This window comes from Gymnogyps californianus, chromosome 1 (assembly GCF_018139145.2).
Source record: "Gymnogyps californianus isolate 813 chromosome 1, ASM1813914v2, whole genome shotgun sequence".
NCBI lineage: Eukaryota > Metazoa > Chordata > Aves > Accipitriformes > Cathartidae > Gymnogyps > Gymnogyps californianus.
Genome location: NC_059471.1, coordinates 74,744,260 through 74,767,914, shown reverse-complemented (window position 1 = coordinate 74,767,914; position 23,655 = coordinate 74,744,260). Strand labels below are relative to the sequence as shown.

General features: G+C 41.9%; 1 protein-coding gene across 2 annotated transcripts in view; it reads left to right on the top strand.

The window, feature by feature from the left end:
- The window catches only part of SLC9A7 (solute carrier family 9 member A7), a 79,424-nt gene that overhangs the window by 33,926 nt on the left and 21,843 nt on the right, over positions 1–23,655 (top strand). For both annotated transcript variants that reach the window (XM_050903354.1, XM_050903365.1), the window contains exons 2-12: positions 3,249–3,448; positions 4,781–4,858; positions 5,584–5,660; positions 6,656–6,768; positions 8,131–8,236; positions 8,525–8,666; positions 12,725–12,830; positions 13,186–13,274; positions 13,389–13,502; positions 15,940–16,051; positions 17,456–17,609. In XM_050903354.1, the coding sequence (XP_050759311.1) occupies positions 3,249–3,448; positions 4,781–4,858; positions 5,584–5,660; positions 6,656–6,768; positions 8,131–8,236; positions 8,525–8,666; positions 12,725–12,830; positions 13,186–13,274; positions 13,389–13,502; positions 15,940–16,051; positions 17,456–17,609 (1,291 nt within the window). The remainder of the gene's footprint in view (positions 1–3,248; positions 3,449–4,780; positions 4,859–5,583; positions 5,661–6,655; positions 6,769–8,130; positions 8,237–8,524; positions 8,667–12,724; positions 12,831–13,185; positions 13,275–13,388; positions 13,503–15,939; positions 16,052–17,455; positions 17,610–23,655) is intronic.

Below are 23,655 nucleotides of genomic sequence, written 5' to 3'. Positions count from 1 at the left end.
GTATTCTGTGAGCCTAGCTCTTCCTAGGTGTGAGGGGGGTGAGAGCCGCAGAAAGCTTAGGTTGCTTGCCTGGCTGGGTTGGTGAAGATGTCTCTAGCCATAACTGGTAGTGCAAGTGGCTTGGAGGTGACTGGCCGTAACCTGTCACTTTGTGCAAAGCTGTGTTTCCGACACATCCGTCATGCCTAGCTGTAAAATGCTCCGGGGTCGTTAGGAGCATGCTTGTACAAACCTCCATATTTAAATTGTCAGCATATGAAATTTCATTAAGTAGATTTATCTTGCTGAGGGGGTTTCTTCCCCTGTGTTCTCTTTGAGTATGTACTTCTCTTTTCTAAATAAAATACATCTTAATCTTCCAGTTACTTTTTAATGATCTTGTTGCCGCTATGTTCTCTTGATCGTAGAGAAAGAGGGCCGGAGGCAAGCTGCCCACTAGTGTCACAGCTACTACCTGCTGTACCTTCTCTTGCATTAAAACTATTTTTCCACTCTGAACTTGAAGAGAATGAGGTATGTTCTTTTGGTTGGCTTTTTGGGGGTACAATTTGGTTACTCTCTACACTATGCTATAAAGATAAGTTTGTTTGGGGTTTTTTCTGTGGCGTGTGTGTCGTGGTTTAGGCCCAGCCAGCGAGAAAGCACCACGCAGCCGCTCGCTCACTCCTCCCCGCCCCGGTGGGATGGGGAGGAGAAAATACAACGAAAGGCTCATGAGTCAAGACAAGTACAAGGAGGGATCACTCAGCAATTATGGTCATAGGCAAAACAGACTCAACTTGGGGGAAAAGAAATCAATTTAATTTTGTTACCAACCAAATCTGAGTAGGATGATGAGAAATAGAACCATATCTTAACAACACACCTTCCCCCCACCTCTCCCTTCTTCCTGGGCTCAGCTTTGCTCCCGATTTGTCTACCTCCTCCCTCCCAGCGGTGCGGGGGAATGGGAATGGGAATGGGGGTTGCGGTCAGTTCATCACATGTTGTTTCTCCTGCTCCTTCCTCCTCAGGGGGAAGACTCCTCACGCTCTTACCCTGCTCCACCGTGGGGTCCCTCCCACGGGGGCCAGCCCTCCATGAACTTCTCCAGCGCAAGTCCTTCCCACAGGCTGCAGTCCTCCACAAACTGCTCCAGCGTGGGCTTTCCCACGGAGTCACGGCCTTCTCCGGGCCCAGCCACCTGCTCTGGCGTGGGGCCTCCACGGGCTGCAGGGGAATCCCTGCTCCACCATTAACCTCCATGGGCTGCAGGGGGACAGCCTGCCGCCTCACCACGGGCTGCAGGGGAATCTCTGCTCCGGCGCACCTCCTCCCTCTCCTTCTTCACTGACCTCGGGGTCTGCATGGCTGTTTCTCTCACATCCCACTCCTCTCTCCACTGCAGTTTTTTTCAGCAGTCTTTTCCCCTTCTTAAATATGCTATCACAGAGGTGCTACCACCATCGCTGATGACCTTGGCCTTGGCCAACAGTGGGTCTGACTTGGAGCCAGGGAAGCTCCTAGCAGCTTCTCACAGGAGCCACTCCTGTAGCCCCTCCCCCACTACACAAACCCCTGCCACACAAACCCAACACAGTGCGGTAGGATTTTTTCTTTGGTATACCTCATTTATTCTCTGGTTATTACCTGTCAACTTCATCTACCATCTGGGGAAACAGATCTATGGATGCAGAGTGAGGGTCACAGGGAGCAAAACCAGCATTGACTACTGACTTGCCAACAAAAGGATCAAACATCCATCTTCATCTTGCAGTTGTCTGGGATGAGAATTAAATTGTAGATCATCCTAAGGCGACAGGGGAGCCTTTAGTAAGTGGGTATCAATTTGTTTACTTAGCAGACGAAAACCACTTTGACTGTTCTTATACGTTCTCTCTGCAGAACTGGAGTTGTCCCAAAAGTCAGGTTTCTTTCACCCAGTGTGCAAAAAAAGCAGATTAACACAGAGTTGAGATATTTGTTTATTTCATGTCTGCACAGAGATGGGTGCTAGGTGGTAACTCCACAAAGCTAGCACACCTGGTTAACACACAGTAAAGCATTTTATACCTTTCGAGCAACAGTTATCAGTACTTTTACAGTTTCACTTAGTTACTCTCATTCCTATTGGTTCTTGCAAGTCTCATCTCCACTTAAAGTCGCAGCATCCTCTTTTTTTACTGCGCATGTTCTGTGAGGAAGGGGCTTCTGTTGGTAGGGGGCTCTCCCTACCTAAGGGTGGGTTTTCTAGTATGTTAATTAGGATAGTTCACTCAAAGTTCAAGTAGCTCTTTGTATGCCCCTGTGCTTACCTTGGTATTTCTTTACCCACTGACTTATGGTGTCATCATATTTCTCTTCTCAAGGTCACGCCTCGTTAACTAAGTAGCATCCTTTATTTTTGTTTCTCGCATATCTCCAACAGAGTCTTGTTCTTTTCTTAGTACATTGTAAAAGGAACGGTGCTCACTTAAAACCTGGTGCTTCTCCAGCCTCCTGACATGGCCCTTCAATTAGGTTACAAATTATTTTTGTCATTGTGTTTGATTTTTATTGTGTTTTTTGATTTTATCTAGGCTGGCTGAGTAATTCTTCTTATATCCCTGAATCTCAGGTCTTTTATGATTGCTCATTTTTTACCTTTATTTTTGTTTTTGTGACATGTGGAAAATGCTTGCAAAAGACACGTAGCTAGCTTCTTTGTGCATGTCATCCGAATTTTAGTTGCAAAGTTTGCAGAGTACGCAGGAGACTGTGCAAAAAGCATTGTTTGCTTGCTTACAATTGCCAGGCAAAAAAGCTGCATCCTTGCTGCAGCTGTAAAATATTATGGCAAACATCACTGTTTCAAGTCAGTTATGGTCACATGTTTTCAGCAGTCGTTATTTGCCGGCAATGGTGTGTCTACTCAGTTCTGTCCTTAGGTAGGTGAAATGTATTTGATGTGTCCTAGTGTTTAGCCTCTCGTGCAACTCGGGGTTTATGCATTAGAGGTGTGAATGAGGGTGAGGAAGACAAGACATGAAATGGAGTATTTTGTTTGTCACTTCAGGCAGATACCAGATTTTATAAATTCATCGGTAGTTTTGATGTGCTCAGGGCCTCTCTTCCTCTGCAGGAAACTGAGAGTAACGATTCACTGCAAAATGTTTATGATGCACGTACACTTGTAAGGCTCATGCATTATACCTGGGATGTTATTTGAAACTAGAAAGTTAGGTACAGGAGTAGCAAATCAGCCTCATGGATTTTTAACTCTCTTCCAGGACTCATAGTTGGGGTGATCTTGAGATATGGGACTCCCTCTACCAGTGGACATGACAAGCCGTTCAGCTGCTCGCAGGAGGACAGGCCGTTTACAACCCTGCTGGTCAACGTCAGCGGGAAGTTCTTTGAGTATACACTCAAAGGGGAAATAAGCCCTGGGAAGATCCACAACGTGGAGCAAAATGACATGTTGCGAAAGGTGAGGGTAGACTGTTTCTTGTGGTTGGCTGAGTGTTTCTCCTTTATCTATGCTTCCCTCTCTCCTCCCCCCCCCCATCCCATTTGAATGTTAGGTAGTATCAAGTGTCTGTATTCCTGATAGTTACAGCACTTCAATGCTTAATTCAAAAGCACCTTCTGTATCATATCGCTGCCAGCGAAACTGTGCTCTGTTACATGTATGTAGTGCTTTTTCAAAGCCCTTGGTTGCTGTTTGAAGTCTTAATGTACGTTTCTAACATCTGTAGAATTCATGAAGACCAGCTGAACAAAAAAAGCATGATGCTGCCTTGTGTAATACAATATAAGGAAAATGATCATTTCTTAGTGAAAAATGACTGTTCCTTAGTGTTTTTTTTCCTAGGGTTTTTTTAATCTGTTTATTGTCAGGAAATAGTTACTGCTTACATCCCTATAATCCACCAAATGAGACAGTCTGGTATTGAAAATGAAATTCATCTATGAACTTACTCAGATCTGCTATTTGGCTTCTTATTCTATTCAATGTCAGGAATTAACCACCTTTTGTGTGTATCAAAGCTAGACTTTGAAGTATAGGATTGAGACTTTAAGGTTTGTAACCTAAAAATAGTTCTTTCTGCTGACTATGAAGAGAGCCTAGGTGTCTGTTTAGATAGCTATAGCAGACAGGTACATATAAAGTTAGCTGAAATTAATCCTGTTCTGGGAGTGCACACTTGTGTTTGTCTTCTAACTTGTGCTTAGACAGGGGGTGAAGAGAGCCTAGTTAGTCTCACAAGAGTGCAGGTCTTCTGTTTGGATTTTAAATGTTGTTTTTCATTCTTTACTGTAGTGTAGTCTTTCATGGATATCTGGAGCTTCTACTGAAATACATGGAAGTGATGTATGATCCCAATTCCTGAAAACCAGTCTTGTATCTGACTTGATTGGCTTACAATAACCGTGCAGTGGCGAGACTTGCAAAAAAACATAAGCTAAAATAGCATTTCATCTGCAGGTGTATGAATATCATGTACCCCACAGTAAGAGAGATCTTCTCCAGTGTCATTTCTATTAGAATTTTTTAATTTAAAAAAGGGGACTGTGTTGGGGACTGCTGCAAGATTATCATTGGTGATGGATGTAATGCCTGTTTTTTCTAGATGCTGTTTACCAAGAAGAGCTGCAGCTTTTCACTGCTGTGTATGTATAGAGCTGACCAGTATTTTGGAGGGTCAGCTTAGCTATTTCAACAACCAAAAATAGTAGCTGTCAGAAAATGAAAGAGGAAAAAGACCTAACAATTTGTGTATGTCTGTTTCTAACTGAAGTTTCATATTTTATTTTTTAGGTAACATTTGACCCAGAAGTTTTTTTCAACATTCTGTTGCCTCCTATTATTTTTCATGCTGGTTATAGCCTGAAGAAAGTAAGTGTAATCATTTCTGAGAATAACCCTTTCCTTTTTTTTTTTTTTTTTTTATGTGAGACTGCTTGTTGTATTCAGGAGTGCAGTCTCCATTTCAAGCATATTTTTTTTTTTAATAGCAGTAAGAGAAATCTCGTTTCCTCCATAGATGGTTAGGTCATATTGTTTTAAGAGAAAATACATGTACTTTTTACTATAAACACATTAAACTCTATTTAATCTTGCCGATTTGTTTTCCTTAGAACTTTACCAGAGGTTAATGTCAGTTTCATTTAAAGTAGAAGATGTCCTGCTATGAATTGTTTTGGTCCTTCTCAAATATCCAAAATGCAGTAAATTATGCTGAGAAGTGGACCCAAACCTGAATCCCAGTGGGGATGTGCCAGACCCTGAATGGCAGAAGGGCCTAGATTCTGCTCTTGCTTCAAGATACCATGAATTGGTGCTGGTTTTCAGTTTTGCAGCTAACTCTTACATCTCTTATGAAAACATCTGTGTGGAAAGCTTCCTGTCAATAAGCTAAATGTAGGATTTAATACATGGTTCAGATTTGGTTTATTCAATTTATTGAAATTGGACAGAATTTACATTGCAGTAATTGAAGCATTTCTCTGAAATGGAGGAGTGTTTCTGTGTATTAATGCAAGTGTAGTAGTGTGCTGTATGTTTTTGAACAGGTGATAAACTTGTGTAAATAAGTATATAAACCCATTTTCCCTATGCAGAGACACTTTTTCAGGAATTTGGGGTCCATTTTGGCTTACGCCTTTTTAGGAACAGCAGTCTCTTGTTTTATTATTGGGTAAGTGAACTCTGTGATATCAGTTCCTTTCTATACTAAAGTTCAAGTTGATAAAGTGTATGTGGAGCCTTCCAGATTGCCTCAATTTTGTAATTTATTTGTTTGAGGATTTTATTTGTATATCCTCCAGACAAAATGCAAATGTAACTTTTGCTGATATTTATCCCATTTCTAAACAATACTGTCACTTGAAATGATATTGTCAAGTTTGAATCGCTTGACAAGTCCACAGTACTAAAGAGCAGCGTTGAGTTTTTGATGTAATGGTCCAGTCTAAAACAAAGCCTTGTTAGACTCTTACTGGAATTGACTTTAACTTGGATTCTGGACGCTATTTGTAATAGAATTTTAGCTATCAAACTTCTAGAGATGTCCCTCTCAGTGCCCACATGCATGCGTGCGCGCGCTCTCTTTCTCTGCATATGTGTAGATACATAATTTTATGTGTATATGTACGCACACGTTTAAGATAGCTAGTCACAGTTTACTTGCATACAATCTCTTATGCTGCTAATATTACTGTGTCTGGTGTATAGATATTCTGAAATACAGAAATCTTGAATTGCATAGGTGACCTTGGTTTGTCTCTCAAAGAATTTCACTAGAGAAATACTTTGAAGGCTATTCTTAGCTCAGAGCTTTTGGCCTATGTGCTGTGTTGGGAGAAGCAACACTCGGGGGAATTTTGAGCAGGGAAATGTTCCCTTTGGAAAAAGGAAACAACCTGTAGATTCTGTGTACTAGTTGTGTGAACAGATTTCATGCTTTGCTTACTGGTTTTAAATGGTATCTTCTGGATCATATATCGCTTGACTCAGTTCATAGGGAAAAGAAGAAAATTAATTTTGAGAGCTTAGCACTAAACTGTGGCAGTGTCCCACAGAGCTGTAGCATAACCAAGGCCGCCTGAAATATTGTTGCTTGTGCTTTTCCTTTGCCTGTCTGAAATGCACCAACTTGTTTGACTTGGACTGTTTTATCCTTTTTCTCTTCAGGAATCTCATGTATGGGGTTGTGAAACTAATGAAGTTGGTGGGTCAGCTCTCTGATAAATTCTATTATACAGACTGCCTCCTCTTTGGAGCGATAATATCTGCCACTGATCCAGGTAGCTTGCTGAGCATTTTTTAATAACCTTCCAGAATAATCCTATTGCTAGGATTTTGGGCTACATAGCACGAAGATATTAACAGCACTTTATTTTCGGTTATGTTATGCTAGTATCTCTGATCCTCTTCTCTGAAATGCATGCGAATTCTGAGTGTTGTGAAAGCTGTTCTCTGTCGGTTTGGTGCTGGACTGGTATGACGTGATGGTATGTTTGGGGAAAAATGTAACTTTCCTGTTCGAATACTTTAAATATTTTTTTTTTCCTCAGTAGGTTTTTTGTTTAGTGTGCATCAAGTTTAAGACTGCAAATAGATGAAATTATTACATTGTCTGGATAGCAGGACTTCCTTGTTTAGCTACATTGCTTGGGACATTGGATAATTTAAGAGCAGTATTTGAGGCTTTTAGGCTCTTTAGGTGTGGGGAATTTTTTTTGTTTTCCTTCAGAAGAACTTCATGTTTTACAAGTTTAAGCAGAAGAATGCTCTTCTGGCAAAGTAATTTGAGCTTTTGCCAAAATAATCTAGTCATCCTTCAAAGTCCACCAGGCTCGCATAGGTGTCACTGTTTGACAGGTCAGTCTGGAGAGCTGGAGTGTGTCAGGGGCTGGGGTAGGGAGTGGTGAAGTATGAAGCTTGACATTTAAAACAGCTTATTTGAGGTGCTCAGTGGTGATTTGTGCAAAAATGGGAAGTAGCTCCTGTGATCGAGCTGAGCTCTGAACAGCTGGTGGTTGCACGCAATTTATGCAAAAAATCACCATGTGATTTCTGAAGCTCATGTATGGGAACATCTTCAAGATCATGGTCTTTCATCTCAGACTTAAGTTTCTTGAAAAGATGGTTGTAAATATTTAGCAGTCTTGCCCTTTTCAATTTCTGCGCAAATGCATGCTCCTGTGGCATAGTGTATTCTTTGGGGAACACTTAGGATTATTAGCGCTATTTTACAATGGCTGAAATAATAGAGCTATGTCAACAGTCCGTACAGCCTTTAAAAGTAGCAAGAGCTGCACAACGTTTTGTTGATTATCTTATATGGAACATGTTCTACAAAAAATATCAGGGCTTTGGTAGAAGTGCTTTGTCTTCCCCATGCCCCTTGATCATGGGGGCTTTCCTATAAACACTGTGCAGATGGGAGGACAACAGAGCCACCTCCTAATGGAGCTGCCCTAAAACTGATGGTGGAATTGCTTACCTATAGATAAACATGACTAGTCTGTTTCCCAGTTTAATTTTGATCCTGTACTTCAATTCCTGGGTTTTGTTGCTTTAGGCAAACTGGAAAGTCTGCTCTGTCAGCTCATGCAGTCGTTCCTGAAGTCAGCCAGGGCGGTTTTTCTCTTTTCTTTCTGTAGTTACCGTGCTAGCAATATTTAATGAGCTGCATGCTGATGTCGATCTCTATGCCCTTCTGTTTGGGGAGAGCGTGTTGAATGACGCTGTTGCCATTGTATTATCTTCGTAAGTAACTACCTGAATTTCTACTCTGAAATTACTTAATTGCTTTTGGTATTTGTCTAAAATAAATGCTTTTTCTGAGAAATGTTATTTTAAATTCAAATGGATTGTCTTGAACTGAGTTAATAAACATGGCAAACATTTGCCAAGATCCCTCATGCACACATACACCAGAAGGGCAAATTTGCCTTTAGTATGGGATTGTCTCTTCTGTTGCTCAGGTGTTGCTATTATGGAATAAAACTTTTCTGATGCTGCTTCTAACATCTCATTGTGTTATGCTCTTTCTAGATCTATAGTTGCCTACCAGCCAACAGGTGAAAATACCCATGCTTTTGATGCAGCAGCATTTTTCAAGTCTGTTGGTGTTTTCCTGGGAATATTCAGTGGTTCTTTCATGATGGGAGCAGTGACGGGGGTAGTGACAGCTCTGATATCCTTTTACACGTTTATCTCTTCCAGACTAGATGCCACATTCAGGTATTAACAGGGCTCTCCTGTTTCCAACTATAGCAAAGTTGACTCTAGCTTGTTTTAATCTGAGTGTGAAGATGTGATCAGTATTCATGTGAACTTTGTCTATAGAAAGGCACTGTAGGTACCCACAGAAATCAACTTTTTCCAGTATAACTGTGGCCACACTAGAAGTTGTAGTGATGTTGCTGCACACTGGAAGCCAAGGGGAGGCCCTAAATGGGCATGTCCTAACGTTCAGTTTCTTTTTATGAAATTAAAAATTAATTTTTATTGTTAGGCTTGAAAGACATCTCGTATGATACCTGAGATTTGATTCTGTCTTCAGCAAAATCGTTAATAGCTATTTCTGACCCCACAGGGTTCTTTGAGTCCTGCATTTAGACTTTCTGCCAGAAATCTGATGTCACCGGTCTTGGCTAAGATTGTATCTCTACCAGAGTTAACATCGTAACATGATGTGCTTTGCATAATGTGTCCTGTTCTCTTGAAGCTTACTGCTGCTATTTGATTAGAGCTCTGAGGCGCTCAGCAAGCAATTTATGTGGGTTTTGTTTTAGGCTCAGGCAGTAGACCTTAAGCCTGATCTGCTCCAAAAATCATGATGCTTCTTCAGGAAAAAATTAAAATTCTTTGCTTTCAGACTGGCTAGTATAACCGTATTTGAACATATCCCACATTGCTTTGATCTGCCTAGACTTCTGAACACTGGCCTAAAAGGGGTAAAATGTGATATTTTATACAATAATCATGAACCTGTGACTCTTCATCTTAAGCAATAATGTCTCACCTGTATGTTGTTATATACACACTGTGCAGATTTGTCTGATGTCTCTGCATAATGGAAACCCTTCAGGTATAAGGGAGAAGATGTGCTGTTGGTGCTTTAATGTTTGGTCTTCCACTGATCTGCAATCAAAGTGACCCAGAACCATGATTCTTCATCTAGCTTTTAGGCTACCGGCCATCCATAGCTCTAGCTGCTCAAATGCTGTTGCTGTGTTTTTTGGCTTGCTGGTTGGCTACTAATTACAGCTGAAATGCATTAAGATCTATTTTGTAAAATCATGCTTCTGAAGCAGCAATTGGTTCTTGCTGTTTCTAATGTTTGTGCTCAGGAGGGTGATATGAGGCTGGGAAGGGGGAGGCTGTTCAGAAGACAGCCTCTGTGGTGGGTTTTTAGGGGGGGGGAGTTGGTAGTGTTGTTTTGGGTTTTGTTTTTTTTTTTTTTTTAAAGAAAACAACAAAACAAAATCCTTAAATTGTTCCTCAATTATACAACTTTATTTTCTTTTGGAAAAATACTTAATGTCATGCAAAACTGTAGAAGCAAACTGTAAATTTGCATTTTACTCTTCATAGCTGATTAGAACCCATAACTTCAGTCATGAATGAAGTTAATAGACTGTTATTCCCGTAGCTGTGAAGTACCTATAACTGTACCTCTCTGAGTGAGGGGCTTCATGCAGTCATGCATTGTCCTTTGAAAACAGACAGAATAGTTAGTTTCCAAATATGATGCAGGTAATATACAAGGACTTGTTCTGGCTTTCAGCAAGCTATCTTGACCTCACTCTCTGTGGTTATTTTTATAACAGTTAAGGTATTGTACCCCTCTGTATTTTCTTTCTAAATTGCAGAATCTGCCTGGTTGAAATGAAGTGAAGCAGAAGGCCATGTCTAAGGAATAAAAAAAGAAATTTAAGAAACCAGAAATAATAATTTAATTTGAATTAACACTTCAATTTGGTCAATTATATGAAATAATAAAATGGTTTTTTGCCTTACCTTTCTCTCACCTTCACCTTCCTCCAAAATGATGAGCACAGGTTTTCATTTCAGATTGAGTGAAATGTTTTGGTATGGTTACTTATAACAGCAAGGGTAATAATGAATTTGATTCACAAAGCTGCCAGAAAAGACTGGAAATAAGGAATTGCTTCTGACAAGGGCCCTTGCCTAACTTCAGGGGAAGAGGTTCAACCTCTTCCTCTCCTGTGGAGTGACTGTGGCTATCTAGTTTCCTAAGCATCCATGAATGCCTTTTGAGCCAGGCACTGGGATAAACTTGCGGTGGGATTATCTGAGCGCTCTGTGGGAAGATGGGTTCTAATTGTTGCTACGGTGGATGTTGCTGCTTCAGAAGCATGATCTTAGAAAATAGGTTTGTTGGGGTGGGGGGGAATTCAGCTGAGTGTAACAGTACATCCTCAAAAGTTTTAGAGAGATGGTTTATGTGGAGAAGTGGCTGTGTGGAGAATTAACAGCTGTTTAAAAAAATGCTGAGTTTTATATTTGGTGTAATGCCAACTGTCATGGAGAACAATTTTTATTTTTTTTTTTTTTGATGGTTTAGGCTTTTGTTTTGAGGGCAACCTTCTGACAAAGTAGGATTGCAGCTGAAGGTGTGGCTGGAGTATGTGTTTCAGAGCCCTTGCCTTCCTCCAAGTTAGCAGAGAATGCCAACAAGAAGTAGATGTGGGTGGGGAGCGGGTGGCTGGGCTCAGGATGGCTTCATCCTAACCAGGCTCCCGTTGAAACGCTGCCAGCTGTTAGCCTGTGGCGTTCATCACTTGTGGCTTGTTGTGAACGCCGTATTCTGTGCTAAAGCCCACAGGAGACTGTTTCGCCTGAGTCTTCTGGGCTACCTGACTGCTGCTTGCAGGAGGCAGTCAAGAGTGCTGTGAGCCCCAGACCTCCCAGAACCTGTGAATTTCCTGTGAAAAGCAGTGCTGCTCATTGCTTTTAACATCCCTATCCCATATTGAGCCATGACGCCCCAAGCAGCAGTGCTGTCATGAGCTTTAGATTGTGTAGTGCTGCAGAGAGCCCAGGATGCAGCTGTTTTATGCATGGAGAGCAATGGTGGATGATGGTGCAGCCTTGATGTGTCCATTGAGGTACTGGTTGCATTCATATGAGCAGGGGAGAGTGCTACCGCCTTACTGTTTCAAGTGTCCTTGCTGTGCTCTTGCTGTCCTCCCACTTGGATTTCAGAGAAGATTGTGCTAGTTGTCAGCTTTCAGAAAGACCAGGGATCTCTCTACCACCCCTGTTAGCACATGATTTCTTTCTGTGTCTTCTAGTAGAGTTGCGCACAGCTGTCTGCACCTCAGGTACAGTGAGCTGTTCAGTGTTTACCTGCTGCCAGAGTAGTGATGAGGAAAAAAAACCACCAAAAATTCTATAAATATGTGAACAACTTTTTTGTAGTATGTGAAAAGCTATATTTAACACTACTGAAATCTCTTCCACTTCTTCAGTAGCTGTATGAACTGTTAATTCAGTGTGTTTGACGTTCCTCAAGTTTTGCTCTCCTCTGGAAGATGAATTTGTTTTTTCATCCCATTGAAAGACTGATCTGCTCTGAGTTGGCTTTTACTCTAAAACACATCAACACAAGGAGAGGAAATGTATTTTGTTGTAGGCAGGATTTCTGTTTTGCCTCAAAAGTACAGAAGTAGCCATGCTTGCTGAAAAAGACTTGTCAACAAATCTGAGCAGAAAAATTCTGATAAATCTACTTCATCTTAGGGTTGCTGTAGTCAAGAACAGCCCTGTGAATTAAATGCTTCTGAATGTATTTTATGCTTTATTTAAAGATGAGGGGGGAGTCTTTATTGGGGGTGGGGGACCGGGGGACAGGACACACCAAACCCAAAACAAAAAAAAACCCGAAAAAACAAGACAGACAATCTAAAAGAAACGCCAGCTATATATCCCTTCCCTGCTGGCACTTTGCAGGGAAACGTGGCATAGAGTAAGATATTACCTCAAAGAGGTGGAGCCACAGTTATGCCATGGATATGCAGGAAAAATATCCAAAACTGACTGTTGCAAGGGGAGACCTTGATTCTGAAGTTTGTCTTGCTGTGATGGAATTGATGTTTTTCAGCACTAAAAGTGTTTTGTTTTCTAACTAGCATTGGTTGTTAGCGCATAAAAGTGTTTTTCATAAATACTGGGTACAGAGAAGCCAAAGGATTTATTTTTTGATCCCTTAACAAATGACTTAACGTGACGAAGTTTACCAAGTTGCACTGCTTCCCCCTACTGGAAACGGCTCTCTTCTTCCTGATGTCCTGGAGCACTTTCTTGCTTGCAGAAGCTTGTGGATTTACTGGTAAGTTGTTGGGATTCAAGCACACGGAGGCAGAAGTCCTGTCCATCTTAGCAGCCATTTTTCCACTTTCTCATTGAAACTTTCCTTTGAGAAACATGATGTTGGTACTTGAAGCTATTTTTACATTCTGTACAATGTCGTTGAAGGTGCAGCTCACTGGGTAACAAAGGCTTTTAAGACCAACGGTTTGGTTCAAACACCACCTCCCCAACCTGGAGTCTAACTCACTTGAAAATAAGGTTCATAAAATCTCAAGGTTAGGGATGATGTATAAGTTTAATGGAACTTGGGAAAGGAAAATGTTTTGAGGTCACACAGTAAACAGGCTAATTTTTACATGTGATTCTGTTCACAGGTGTGGTGGCTGTCCTCTTCTGTGGAATTACCCAGGCACATTATACATACAATAACTTGTCAGTTGAATCAAGAAGTCGCACTAAGCAGGCAAGACTGTCTTTCACCTTTTATACAGTGTATTGCTGTAGTAGTCCATGTACTATTGTTTTTGAAAAGCATCTTTATTGCTTGGCCTTTAACATGTGACTGTTTTCTCCCTAGCTCTTTGAGGTATTGCACTTTCTGGCTGAGAACTTCATATTTTCCTATATGGGTTTGGCACTCTTTACTTTCCAGAAACACATATTCAGCCCAGTTTTCATCATTGGAGCTTTTGTATCCTTTTTCGCTTTGTGTGAGGATTCTCTGTTATCTTATGTGCCTGAAAACTTGTGGTGTCTGTTGGCTTTAAGAGGATGGTGGCTGACCTGAGTTTCCCTGATGTATTACAGGCACAATAATTTTGAGAACAATCTTTGGTTACCCCTTAAATCAAAGCCCTAAGGCCTCTGTGCCACACAGTTGTTGGGTCTACCTGAGCAAGTGCTAGAAGTCATATAACTTCAATAAATAAATAAATGAATATGCTTTACTGTGTGACTTGGCTGTTGACAGCCAGCAGTGCTTGTGTTGCTGTTGTATTTGAACTTTGGAGGCCTAGAAAAGCATTAATTTTTCCCTTCACTTGCAATGGTCCCTTGAAGAAAGCAAACAAACTTCAAGTAAATAAAGAGGATTGTGGATGAACAGATTATCTTTGAGCAAAGGCCCAAAGGTAGAGGTCAGGATCTCAGGTGATGGGAGGAGGAAGGAACTGAGCTGTGGTACAAAGGGTGACATGAAGGGTACATGCTGCTGAAAGGTGCTGGTGTTGGAGGTGGGTATCCAGGTCCCGTTATCCCTGGCTGACTTGGTACCTGGCTCTCGAATTCCCCAGAACTGAACGCTTTTGTAGTAGTCACACTCATGTAAGCTAGGAATAACTAGATTCCTCTCTGCACCCTGCCCCTGTTGAAATGGTTTATGTAACTATTTCTTCACTATATTTCTGGCTGCTTGAAAATTCAGAGCAATTTAAAGTGTGCATGAAGCAATGGGAACTAGTCTTCTAGTCTTGATTTCTCTCTGCTGCAGAAGTAGGGCTATTGGCAATGGAGATAAAACCCAGTGAAAGAACATATAAAGATGGCCTAATCTGGAATGTACTTCTTTTCTCTTCTTCTTTCTACTGTTTTCTCTCATCTCTGTACTGCTTCTAGGGATTTATCACATTTATCTTTATTTTCCTTTGGCCATTTACTTTTCTGAAACAGTAATAAATTTTCTCCTGTGTCTCCTCGTGTCCATTCTTCTGACCTAAAAAATGCTCCAGAGCCCTGCAGCCATTGGATAAAGACATGAACAGAATAGTTGCATCTGGTATACTAAGCGTTGTAATTTTTCATCTTTGCTGTTGCCTTCTGTCCTCTCTCAGGTTATGCTATCTATCTTGGGTTTGTTTTCAGTATTTATTTTGTTCCTTTCTCTTGCTACCCACCTATGTTTTATTACATTTTCCACATCTGTTTCTACCACTGCACTTAACCTCTGTTGCCTCTTGAGTCTTTTTCTACCTCTGTGAGGAGGGCAGCTAGTACTAGCACCCACATTTTGCCTCAACAGCTACTGTCTCCATTGAGTTAACACCTTGCGGGGGTGAAATGTAGAGGCGTCATTAGCTGTTGGAAGAGAAAGGTTGGACTGCAAAGGCAGAGTTAAAGCCTCAGTGTCATTGACAAAATCCTAGCCATTATTCCTACGTACATTGGTCATGATGGCTTCTGAGGTCTGATTTCTGCAGTCCTCAAAAGGACTGCTGTGAAAGTTGTTTGGACTAATTACATGAAGCTTTTTGTACAAAGTAATAATAAAAATCTTATTTTCCTAGAGACATAATTTCCTGCAGACAGTATTGCTTTACTTTAGCTATGCAACAACCAGGTGTATCTAGAGCTCTTAGATGGTTTTATTTCTTTTCCATAAGACAGCTGTTTCATTCTTCTAATGTTGTTATCCCAGCAGCAAATGATCAGTGTTTGGTGGGCTTCTGGTTGTGTTGGTGTTTTATAGGATTTCAGCACATCACTCTAGTTTGTCCCAAAGTGTTCCTTGGATGGTGGAGGGTGTATTCAGCTTTCTGCTTCTTCACTGGAATCACCGGATGTTTTACACCACACTAAGGGAGGGAAGGAGCTTACCACCTGCTATCATGAATTTCTGCAATACTCTTTTTGAACATCATTCTAGTGCTGACGAGTGGGTTTTGGATTTATCAACCCTGTACTCTTAAGTGCTTGCCAGCCAATAGGAGATTTTGCCTCTGCAGCAGCAGTAATGGAGTGGCCACTTGCTGGTCTTATGTTGGTTTTCCTTCTGTATATAGGACTGCATTTCTGTTGGTCCGAAACACATAATCAAATGGCAGTGGTGATAGTTGTTTAAAGTGTGAATTTTTTAAGTAAAGTCTTCATTTGTACAGCTGGTAATTTTAATACTGGGTATAACTTCACTGTGCATTAAAAAACTTGGTTGTATTAGTTTAAACTTACGTTCTGTGCAATGAGTTCTGTGTGCACATATTTGGTGAAAGTCTGTTTTATATAGACAGAGATAACAAGAACACTTGCTATCATGATGTAAACCTCTCACTAAAACAGAAGCTTCATGTTAGAGCTAGGTACCCAAGAGTGCATACCTCAGGAAACTGAAATCCTTAACCCTCAGCTGTGAACAGATTGCAATCTTTTTGGGCAGAGCTGCACACATCTACCCTCTCTCCTTCTTGTTGAATCTGGGCAGAAGGCATAAGATCAGCTGGAACTTTCAGCACATGATGATGTTTTCAGGTAAAAGCAAAAATGTTTGGTAAAGCAAAAAAAATCTTATTTTTAACTCATAAGCAATTTGTAGTACTACCTTCTGCTTTTATAATCCACATCCATGCATCCTGAATAGAAGACTTAATGGTTGTTGCAGCGTGCCATCATGTATCTTTCAACATTTACAGAACGTGTGTCATGTCTGGGAAGAGTGACATCTTGAAATGCCAGCTGCTGGCAGCAAGCAGTCACCTCATGTTGGGAATAGTGTATTTGTATTTGAAGTGCATCTGAAGGGGATGGGGGAATTGGGATGTATCTTTTCTAGAAGGTTATTTTTAGCTGAGATGATGTACACGTTGTGCAGAAACAGATATCTGCTGAGAAAATAGAGGCGTATTTATGGATGCCCTCTCCCACTTAGTTGGAGAAAGCAAGGTATTTGACTTAAACTCCCTTATGATTTCTGTCACACAGGTAACTGTTTAAGTTTGTCATTTAAAGCAAATCATGGAGCGTGCGTCTGTGTGTCTAAACATGTGCATCCTCAAGAAGTGCCAGGGATGCCTCTGTACACAAGAGGGTGTAAAGAAGAGGGAGCCAGGCTATTTCCAGTGGTGCCCAGTGACAGGACCAGAGGCAATGAGCACAAAATGAAACACAGGAGGTTCCCTCTGAACATCAGGAAACACTTTTTACTGTGTCCAAGCACTGGCACAGGTTGCCCAGAGAGGTTGTGGCATCGCTGTCCTTGGAGATATTCAAAAGCCATCTGGATGTCGTTGTGGGCAACCTACTCCACATGACCCTGCTTGAGGAGGGGAGTTGGACCAGATGACCTCTAGAGGTCCCTTCCAACCTTAACCATCCTGTGATTCTGTGATTCCCCTACTTAAGAAGTCTGCAGATGGCCAAATGCCATGGCTTGTCCTTGCTAGTGGAGTTTCATAATTGGGGCCGGGGAGCAGGGGGGAATATAGTCTGCCTGTGAACATGTTATTAACTAGAATATTTTTCCAGCTCATAACAATTTCATATCAAGAACTCACGCTACAGTTATGGAATCAACTGGAAAAGTGTGCATTTTCATTTGGATTCAGGGAGCTGCTTGATTTCCATAATATGTTTTGCTGTTGTCCACAACTTGTTTGTTTCTGCATTTCTTTCCTGTTAGTTTCTGGAAATATTTACAGCTTTTCTTAGCACTTGTGGATTCTATAAGTTACAGAAAACTACTGGAGAAAATTATGTTCTAAATCATCCCAGGGCATAATTTATCAGGGAAACTGAGGGAATTAAAACTTGCTGGAGCCCAGTGCTTTCTGCCTGTCACTTTGTGCCTATGTGGCAGGGAGGGAGCAAGGAAATATGCTGTGTTACAAATAGCGCGGTTGCGCTTCTGAAGCTCTGCTATTTCATTCTTTCACATAGGTCTCAGGGGAGCCATGGCGTTTGCTCTGGCTATACGAGATACTGCTACCTACTCACATCAAATGATGTTCTCAACAACTCTCCTCATCGTCTTTTTCACTGTGTGGATTGTTGGTGGAGGTACAACTCCCATGCTGTCATGGCTGAACATCAGGTCAGTATGCAGCTGTATGCTGGGGAAACTTCACTTTTCAAGTGGCAACTGTGCTAATTGCGCATAGTCCTACAGAACTTGTTTGATGCTTGCTAGAGGTGTTCTAGGTATTTAGAACATTATGTTTTATAGAAGAAGGTGCTAGTGCAGGCTGGTGAAGAAAATGTACTGATGCTGCTGGGATTTGGCCTAAAGCTCTCTGATGCTCTGCAAGTAGGTATCTAGGTCCTTGTCAGCCCAGTAGGATATGGAATAGTGTTTCCCAATACAGCAGCCCCTATATTGAAAAGAAAGAATTAATCTAGTCCCATATAAACTTCTCTTCCTATTATACCAAGACATTTCCCTGTCTTTTGGCTCTTGGTAATGGCCCTGTTATGTTTTTTAAGTTAAATGGAGTCTTTAGTGGGTGGTGCTAAACTGAATGCACTTTAAACATCTATCCAACCAAACCTGATGTTATCTAAACAACTGGGATAAATGGGATCCTGCTAGTCTTCTGGGTGTGTTTCCTCCTATTTTGAGGAGACCTGTGAAAATGCTAAGTAGCGTGATTGTAGACATTTGTCTGTAAATCCTGGCCAATACTTAGTACTTTCAGGCTGCAAGTACATTTGTGTTTGAAGATACTTATCAACAGAAGTGCTAGAGAATTGTGTATCAATCATTGTCAAAGACTACATATGTTATCATTCTGTGAAAGTTTTGGCAATTAGGGAGGCAAAGGTAAATAGAGTGGAATTAAAACAATACACACTGTACAAACCCTTCAGTGCATTTTTTGTATGTAAATTATTTGTGCTCTTTGGCACTTGAAAGCTTACTTTGTCTTGCTTTCTAATTGTGCTAACTGGAATTTGTATCCCATTGTTTTTTCCTATCCTATCACAAGACAATCTTAGGTAAAACCAGTTTCAGTCTTTGGAAGAACTGATCCTTCTTAGGGCCTGGTGCTGCTTTTGGAAAACTTAAGTGAACTGCTTGTGGCAATAGGTAGCAGGTGCTTTCTAGGTTGTCAAAAAAAAAAAAAAAAGATAGGACTCCCAGAAATGCTTGTGAACTCTTCTCATTGAAGGTAGCATGCTTCCAGCTGGAGACAGCATTTCAGCAGTGTGTAAATCACTGTAAATGATCTCAGCTGTAAATGATCACTGTAAATGATCTCTTTTAATACTGTAAATGTATCTCAGCTCTGACTAACAGCAAACATTGGGAAATCATGGTTTCCTTTTTTTGGTGCCAAAGGAATCCATTTATGTCCTTTAAAACTGTCTTTAAATGCAAGTTCCAGATGTTTGGCTAGCACACCAGAAAGAAGGCCTGTAGTCAGGCTCTCTGGAGGTCATGTCGCTAACAACAGGTAATGCAACACCTGGTGTGAAGTCAACGACAAAACCAATTCCAGTGCAGTCATGAATGATCATGAGATACCACATCCTAACAATATTTCTAAGCCCAGCCTGACTGGTTTCTGTCCCCATGTGAGAGCTGTGTAACAACTTTAAAAAGGTACGTGGGATAGGTGCTATGTGCAGCTTTCCATTCGGCACCTCTGACAACAGAAGGAGATTTCTGTCCAGTGGTGGTGTATAAGGAACAACTGTACTAATACACCTCCACAAGCAGGGCAGGCACAGTGTCTGCGTAACCGGCAGCATGCATAGACTGTCTGAGGCGTGGGGTACAAGGGAGCAGGAGATGAGTTCTGGCCAGCAGTACACAGGTAAGAACGCTGCTTGCAGTCTGCTTGCAGTGGTTGAACGAAGTCTGCCAAGATCTGCCTGCAGCCTCTGCAATGGTCAATGTGAGGATATCCCTTGTCTGATCTCCACTTGAGTGGATTCCAAAGCATCTTGTGAAGCGTGGCTGCAACCAGGTTAACAAAACTGACTCTAACAGCTCTCATTGTAGGTGCTGGCATCCTGAGCCTTCTGCCCTGCTGCCTGCACCTCTTGTTGAGGGAGCATAGCTGGGTATTTCCTTCAAACCTTGTCATCCAGCAAGGAACAGGATGTGCTGCTGACCAACTAAGTGAAGAGGAATTGTGTTCAGTCTGCCTGTATCAGAAGGCAGCTTCTGAGTGCAGTTAACCATTACCTCTGCCACACAGCTCCTTCAGTTGTCAGCAGTAGGACAGGACTGAATTCTAGCATGTGGCCCAGCTCCTGGCCAAATAGTTCTGAGGTAGCAGCTTTCTTCTCCCCGCCCCCCCCCCCCCCTGCCCTGAGCCTAGGAAGCAGTTTGTGGAAGCATCCAAGAATATGCACTTACTCCTTTAGCAGGACTAATCTGGTTCAGTAATGAGACTCCATGAGCCTGGCTGAGTTGCTCCTGAAGGGAGAAAGGGCTAACACTGTATCCATTCCAGGCTTGCCCTTCGGGTACGCTCTACTTGCAAAAATCGTTAATGTGGCCAACAAGGCAGAACAGCTGGAAAGGCTATGATACCATTCCTAGAGGAGTAGCTGCCAAAAGGTAGTTGGCCTAATCATAGTTTTGAGTGTTTAGCTGTAGTTTTTTGGGAAATTTACCCACCCTTGCTAGTAAGCAGTAATTTTAACTGTCATTTGTTTGGCATGGTTGACAGAAAATAAATAGTTAACTTCCTTATTAAGGGAAGGATATCATGTAAACAAGGGAACTCTACATAGGAAGTATTTTAGAGAGCTGCATGGGTCTGCCTACAGCTGCCTTGATAGGCACTGCTCTATTGATCATAGAATCATAGAATTGTTTAGGTTGGAACAGACCTTTAAGATCATCAAGTCCAACCATTAACCTAGCACTGCCAAGTCCACCACTAAACCATGTCCCTAAGCACCACATCTACATGCCTTTTAAATACTTCCAGGGATGGTGACTCAACCGCTTCCCTGGACAGCCTGTTCCAGTGCTTGACAACCCTTTCGGTGAAGAGATTTTTTCCTAATATCCAATATAAACCTCCCCGGCTCAACTTGAGGCTGTTTCCTCTTGTCCTATCACTTTTTACTTGGGAGAAGAGACCGACACCCACCTCGCTACAACCTCCTTTCAGGTAGTTGTAGAGAGCAATAAGGTCTCCCCTGAGCCTCCTTTTGTCCAGGCTAAACAACCACAGTTCCCTCAGCCGCTCCTCATAGGACTTGTTCTCCAGACCCTTCACCAGCTTTGTTGCCCTTCTTTGGACACGCTCCACACCTCAATGTCTTTCTTGTAGTGAAGGGCCCAAAACTGAACACAGTATTCAAGGTGCAGCCTCACCAGTGCCGAGTACAGGGGGATGATCACTTCCCTAGTCCTGCTGGCCACCTATTTCTGATACAAGCCAGGATGCTATTGGCCTTCTTGGCCACCTGGGCACACTGCTGGCTCATATTCAGCCGGCTGTCAACCAACACCCCCAGGTCCTTTTCCACCAGGCAGCTTTCCAGCCGCTCTTCCCCAAGCCTGTAGTGGTGCATGGGGTTGTTGTGACCCAAGTGCAGGACCTGGCACTTAGCCTTGTTGAATCTTACACAGTTGGCCTCGGCCCATCGATCCAGCCTGTCCAGATACCTCTGTAGAGCCTTCCTACCCTCAAGCAGATTAACACTCCTACCCAATTTGGTGTCATCTGCAAACGACAGATGATGATGATGGAGACTGCACTTTTTGAGACCACATGAAATCAGATTTGTGCCAGGAGGTGGCAGCCGTGTACAGCTGATCAAGAATTAGAAACTTGGTGCTGCTAAAGTACTCTCTGTGATAGAGCCCTTTCTACTGGAAAGCAAGAAGTCGTGTCTGACCTTACAGATTTAAGGAAGGGACAAATTAGTTTCCAGCTGAATTTTGGAAATTTGCTGCTTTTCTTTTTTCCATCCCTTTCTACCCAGTGGAAGAGGTAGGCAGGAGGACATGAAGATGAGATGCTGTCCGAGTGCCTTGCTCAGCAGCACAGTGTATAGTTCTGATGCAGTCCTGAGGCTGTGCAGAAGGTAACTTGTCCCTGGGGTTGCCTGGGATGCTTTCTGAGCCTTGGCACTTTCCCATTAGGTTAGATCGCAAGAGGCTGGAAATAAGTAGTGCTCCCATACAGGATTATTTAACAGAAAAGAGGTTAAAAGATAAAAGGTGGTTTGCTTCCTAGATTTAAGTGAAGGGACATAGGAAACTAATGCCATTTGTGTGTTGGACTTAAATGTCAGGATTTGTGTGGACTCCTAAAAGTCCAGCTCTGACGTGAAGCTCACACCAGTTGTATCCTGGTTGACTTTGGCCTTTGTGGAAGGAAAGATGGAAAGCTAGTCAGCCATTACAAAGTCCTCATGAAGTAGTTGGCCTTGCTGCAGTGTGGAGGTGAGGAGAAGACAAGTGCCTGCTTTAACAAAGAGTCGACTAAGCTGACTGATCCTTTAGGCTGGTTTAGCTTGCCTTGTCATTGTGTGGCAGAGTGGTGTTACTGTAATCCTGTGGATACTGGTTGCCCATCAGTGGGGTTTCTGGGTGGCCCCTTCAATAGTTCCTGTGGGCTGCGATGGGCTGAGCTTTTTCCCTAGGAATTGCAGGCGCTTGTCTGTTGTACTGGGCAAGTCAGAGGAGCTAAGACAGACGTCAACACCAAAGGGTCTTATTTAAGGTTGTGCCTGCACGATTTTAAGTAGAACAGTACCAGAGAGCTTACTCCAGCCAAGACTTTCAGCCTGGCCTGATACCACTGCGTTCATGGGGAGGTAGTTGCGTGCGTGCATGCATGGGGCAATGCCTACACGAGGATCCAGAATTGCTTTGCTGTGGCTTAGAGGCAGAGGCGCATACTTTTGGCCGCACCATTAATTGCATAGCAATTGGGATGCATGCTTTGTTCTTTACTTTTGGTGGCCCCTTCTCCCCCATGATGTGAAACGTATTAGAAGTAGGTGAAGGATGGAGAGGCTAACATGAAAATTAAGTTTTGGTAAAGTGAAAAGCAGTATAAGGAGGAAAATAGGGAAAAATGCCCTCTGCCTCCCCTTGCTCTGTTCTGAATGTCTCAAGTAATCGGAAGAGCAGGTATCTTTCCAGATATGGTATGTTACCAGTGTACCAGGGTCCACTGATCAGGCTTAAATGTACAGCTAAGCAGAGGACCTATGGTTTGTAGCAGAGACTTAACTTTAGTTTACTGCTTAACTGGCTGGGAAAGTGAGGTCATGATGGCAAAATCCGAGTAACAAATAATGGGATCTTTAGATGCTTTTCGTTTCTGCCACTTGATGCTGAGCAAGTTAAAAATTAACACCAGAAACTGGAGTTAAAGCCATGATGTCATGTGTTTGAATTTCTTGGCTATCAGTGAGACGTATCCAAGCATGTGAGTAGTAAACAGTTATACTTTTCTAGCAGTAGATTTTTTTTTTCTTAGAAACTAAAGCATTACTTGGATATTAAAAATATAGTCTCATCCTTTGAGACTAAAACAAAGAACAATTTCCTGCCTGAAGTTTTAACAATTTCAGCAAACTCGAGAGCCCTGTAAATCAAAACCACTGGCAAAGTTCCTCTTTTCAGAAAAGTAGCTGACTTATCGTTTCATTTATCTGTCACAGGAAAAAAGGGAACTCCTAGCATTTGTATTGCAAAATAATGTTTTTTGCATTTTTCATTAGAGGTTATTGACCTGGTTCTTTTCATGTTGAATGAAGCAACACGTAGATTAATGCCTTCCTCTCCTTAATAATCTGCTTCAAATGAGGAAGTTCATGTTTATTTTAATGAAGTAATTTCAGTTCTACTTAGCAACTTTTTTCTAAATCTTAAGGCATTATATCTTTCAATTTAAAATATTTTAGGTATCTTTCTACCATAAAAGTTAAAGGTTGCAGAGACAATGTCAACTTAGATGTTTACTGCCTTATGTCTGACTTGGCAAATACAATCTCTTTAAGAGCTTTCTATTTAGTGATACTTTTTTTTTTTCCTTTAAAAGAGCAAACTGAAAAAGAAATCTGGAAACACTAACTCTCACATAGCTGCTATGTGAACTACCTGACTATCTGGGATGGCAGTAAAACTGAGAGCTTGGTGGCAGTCTCAGGTTATACTC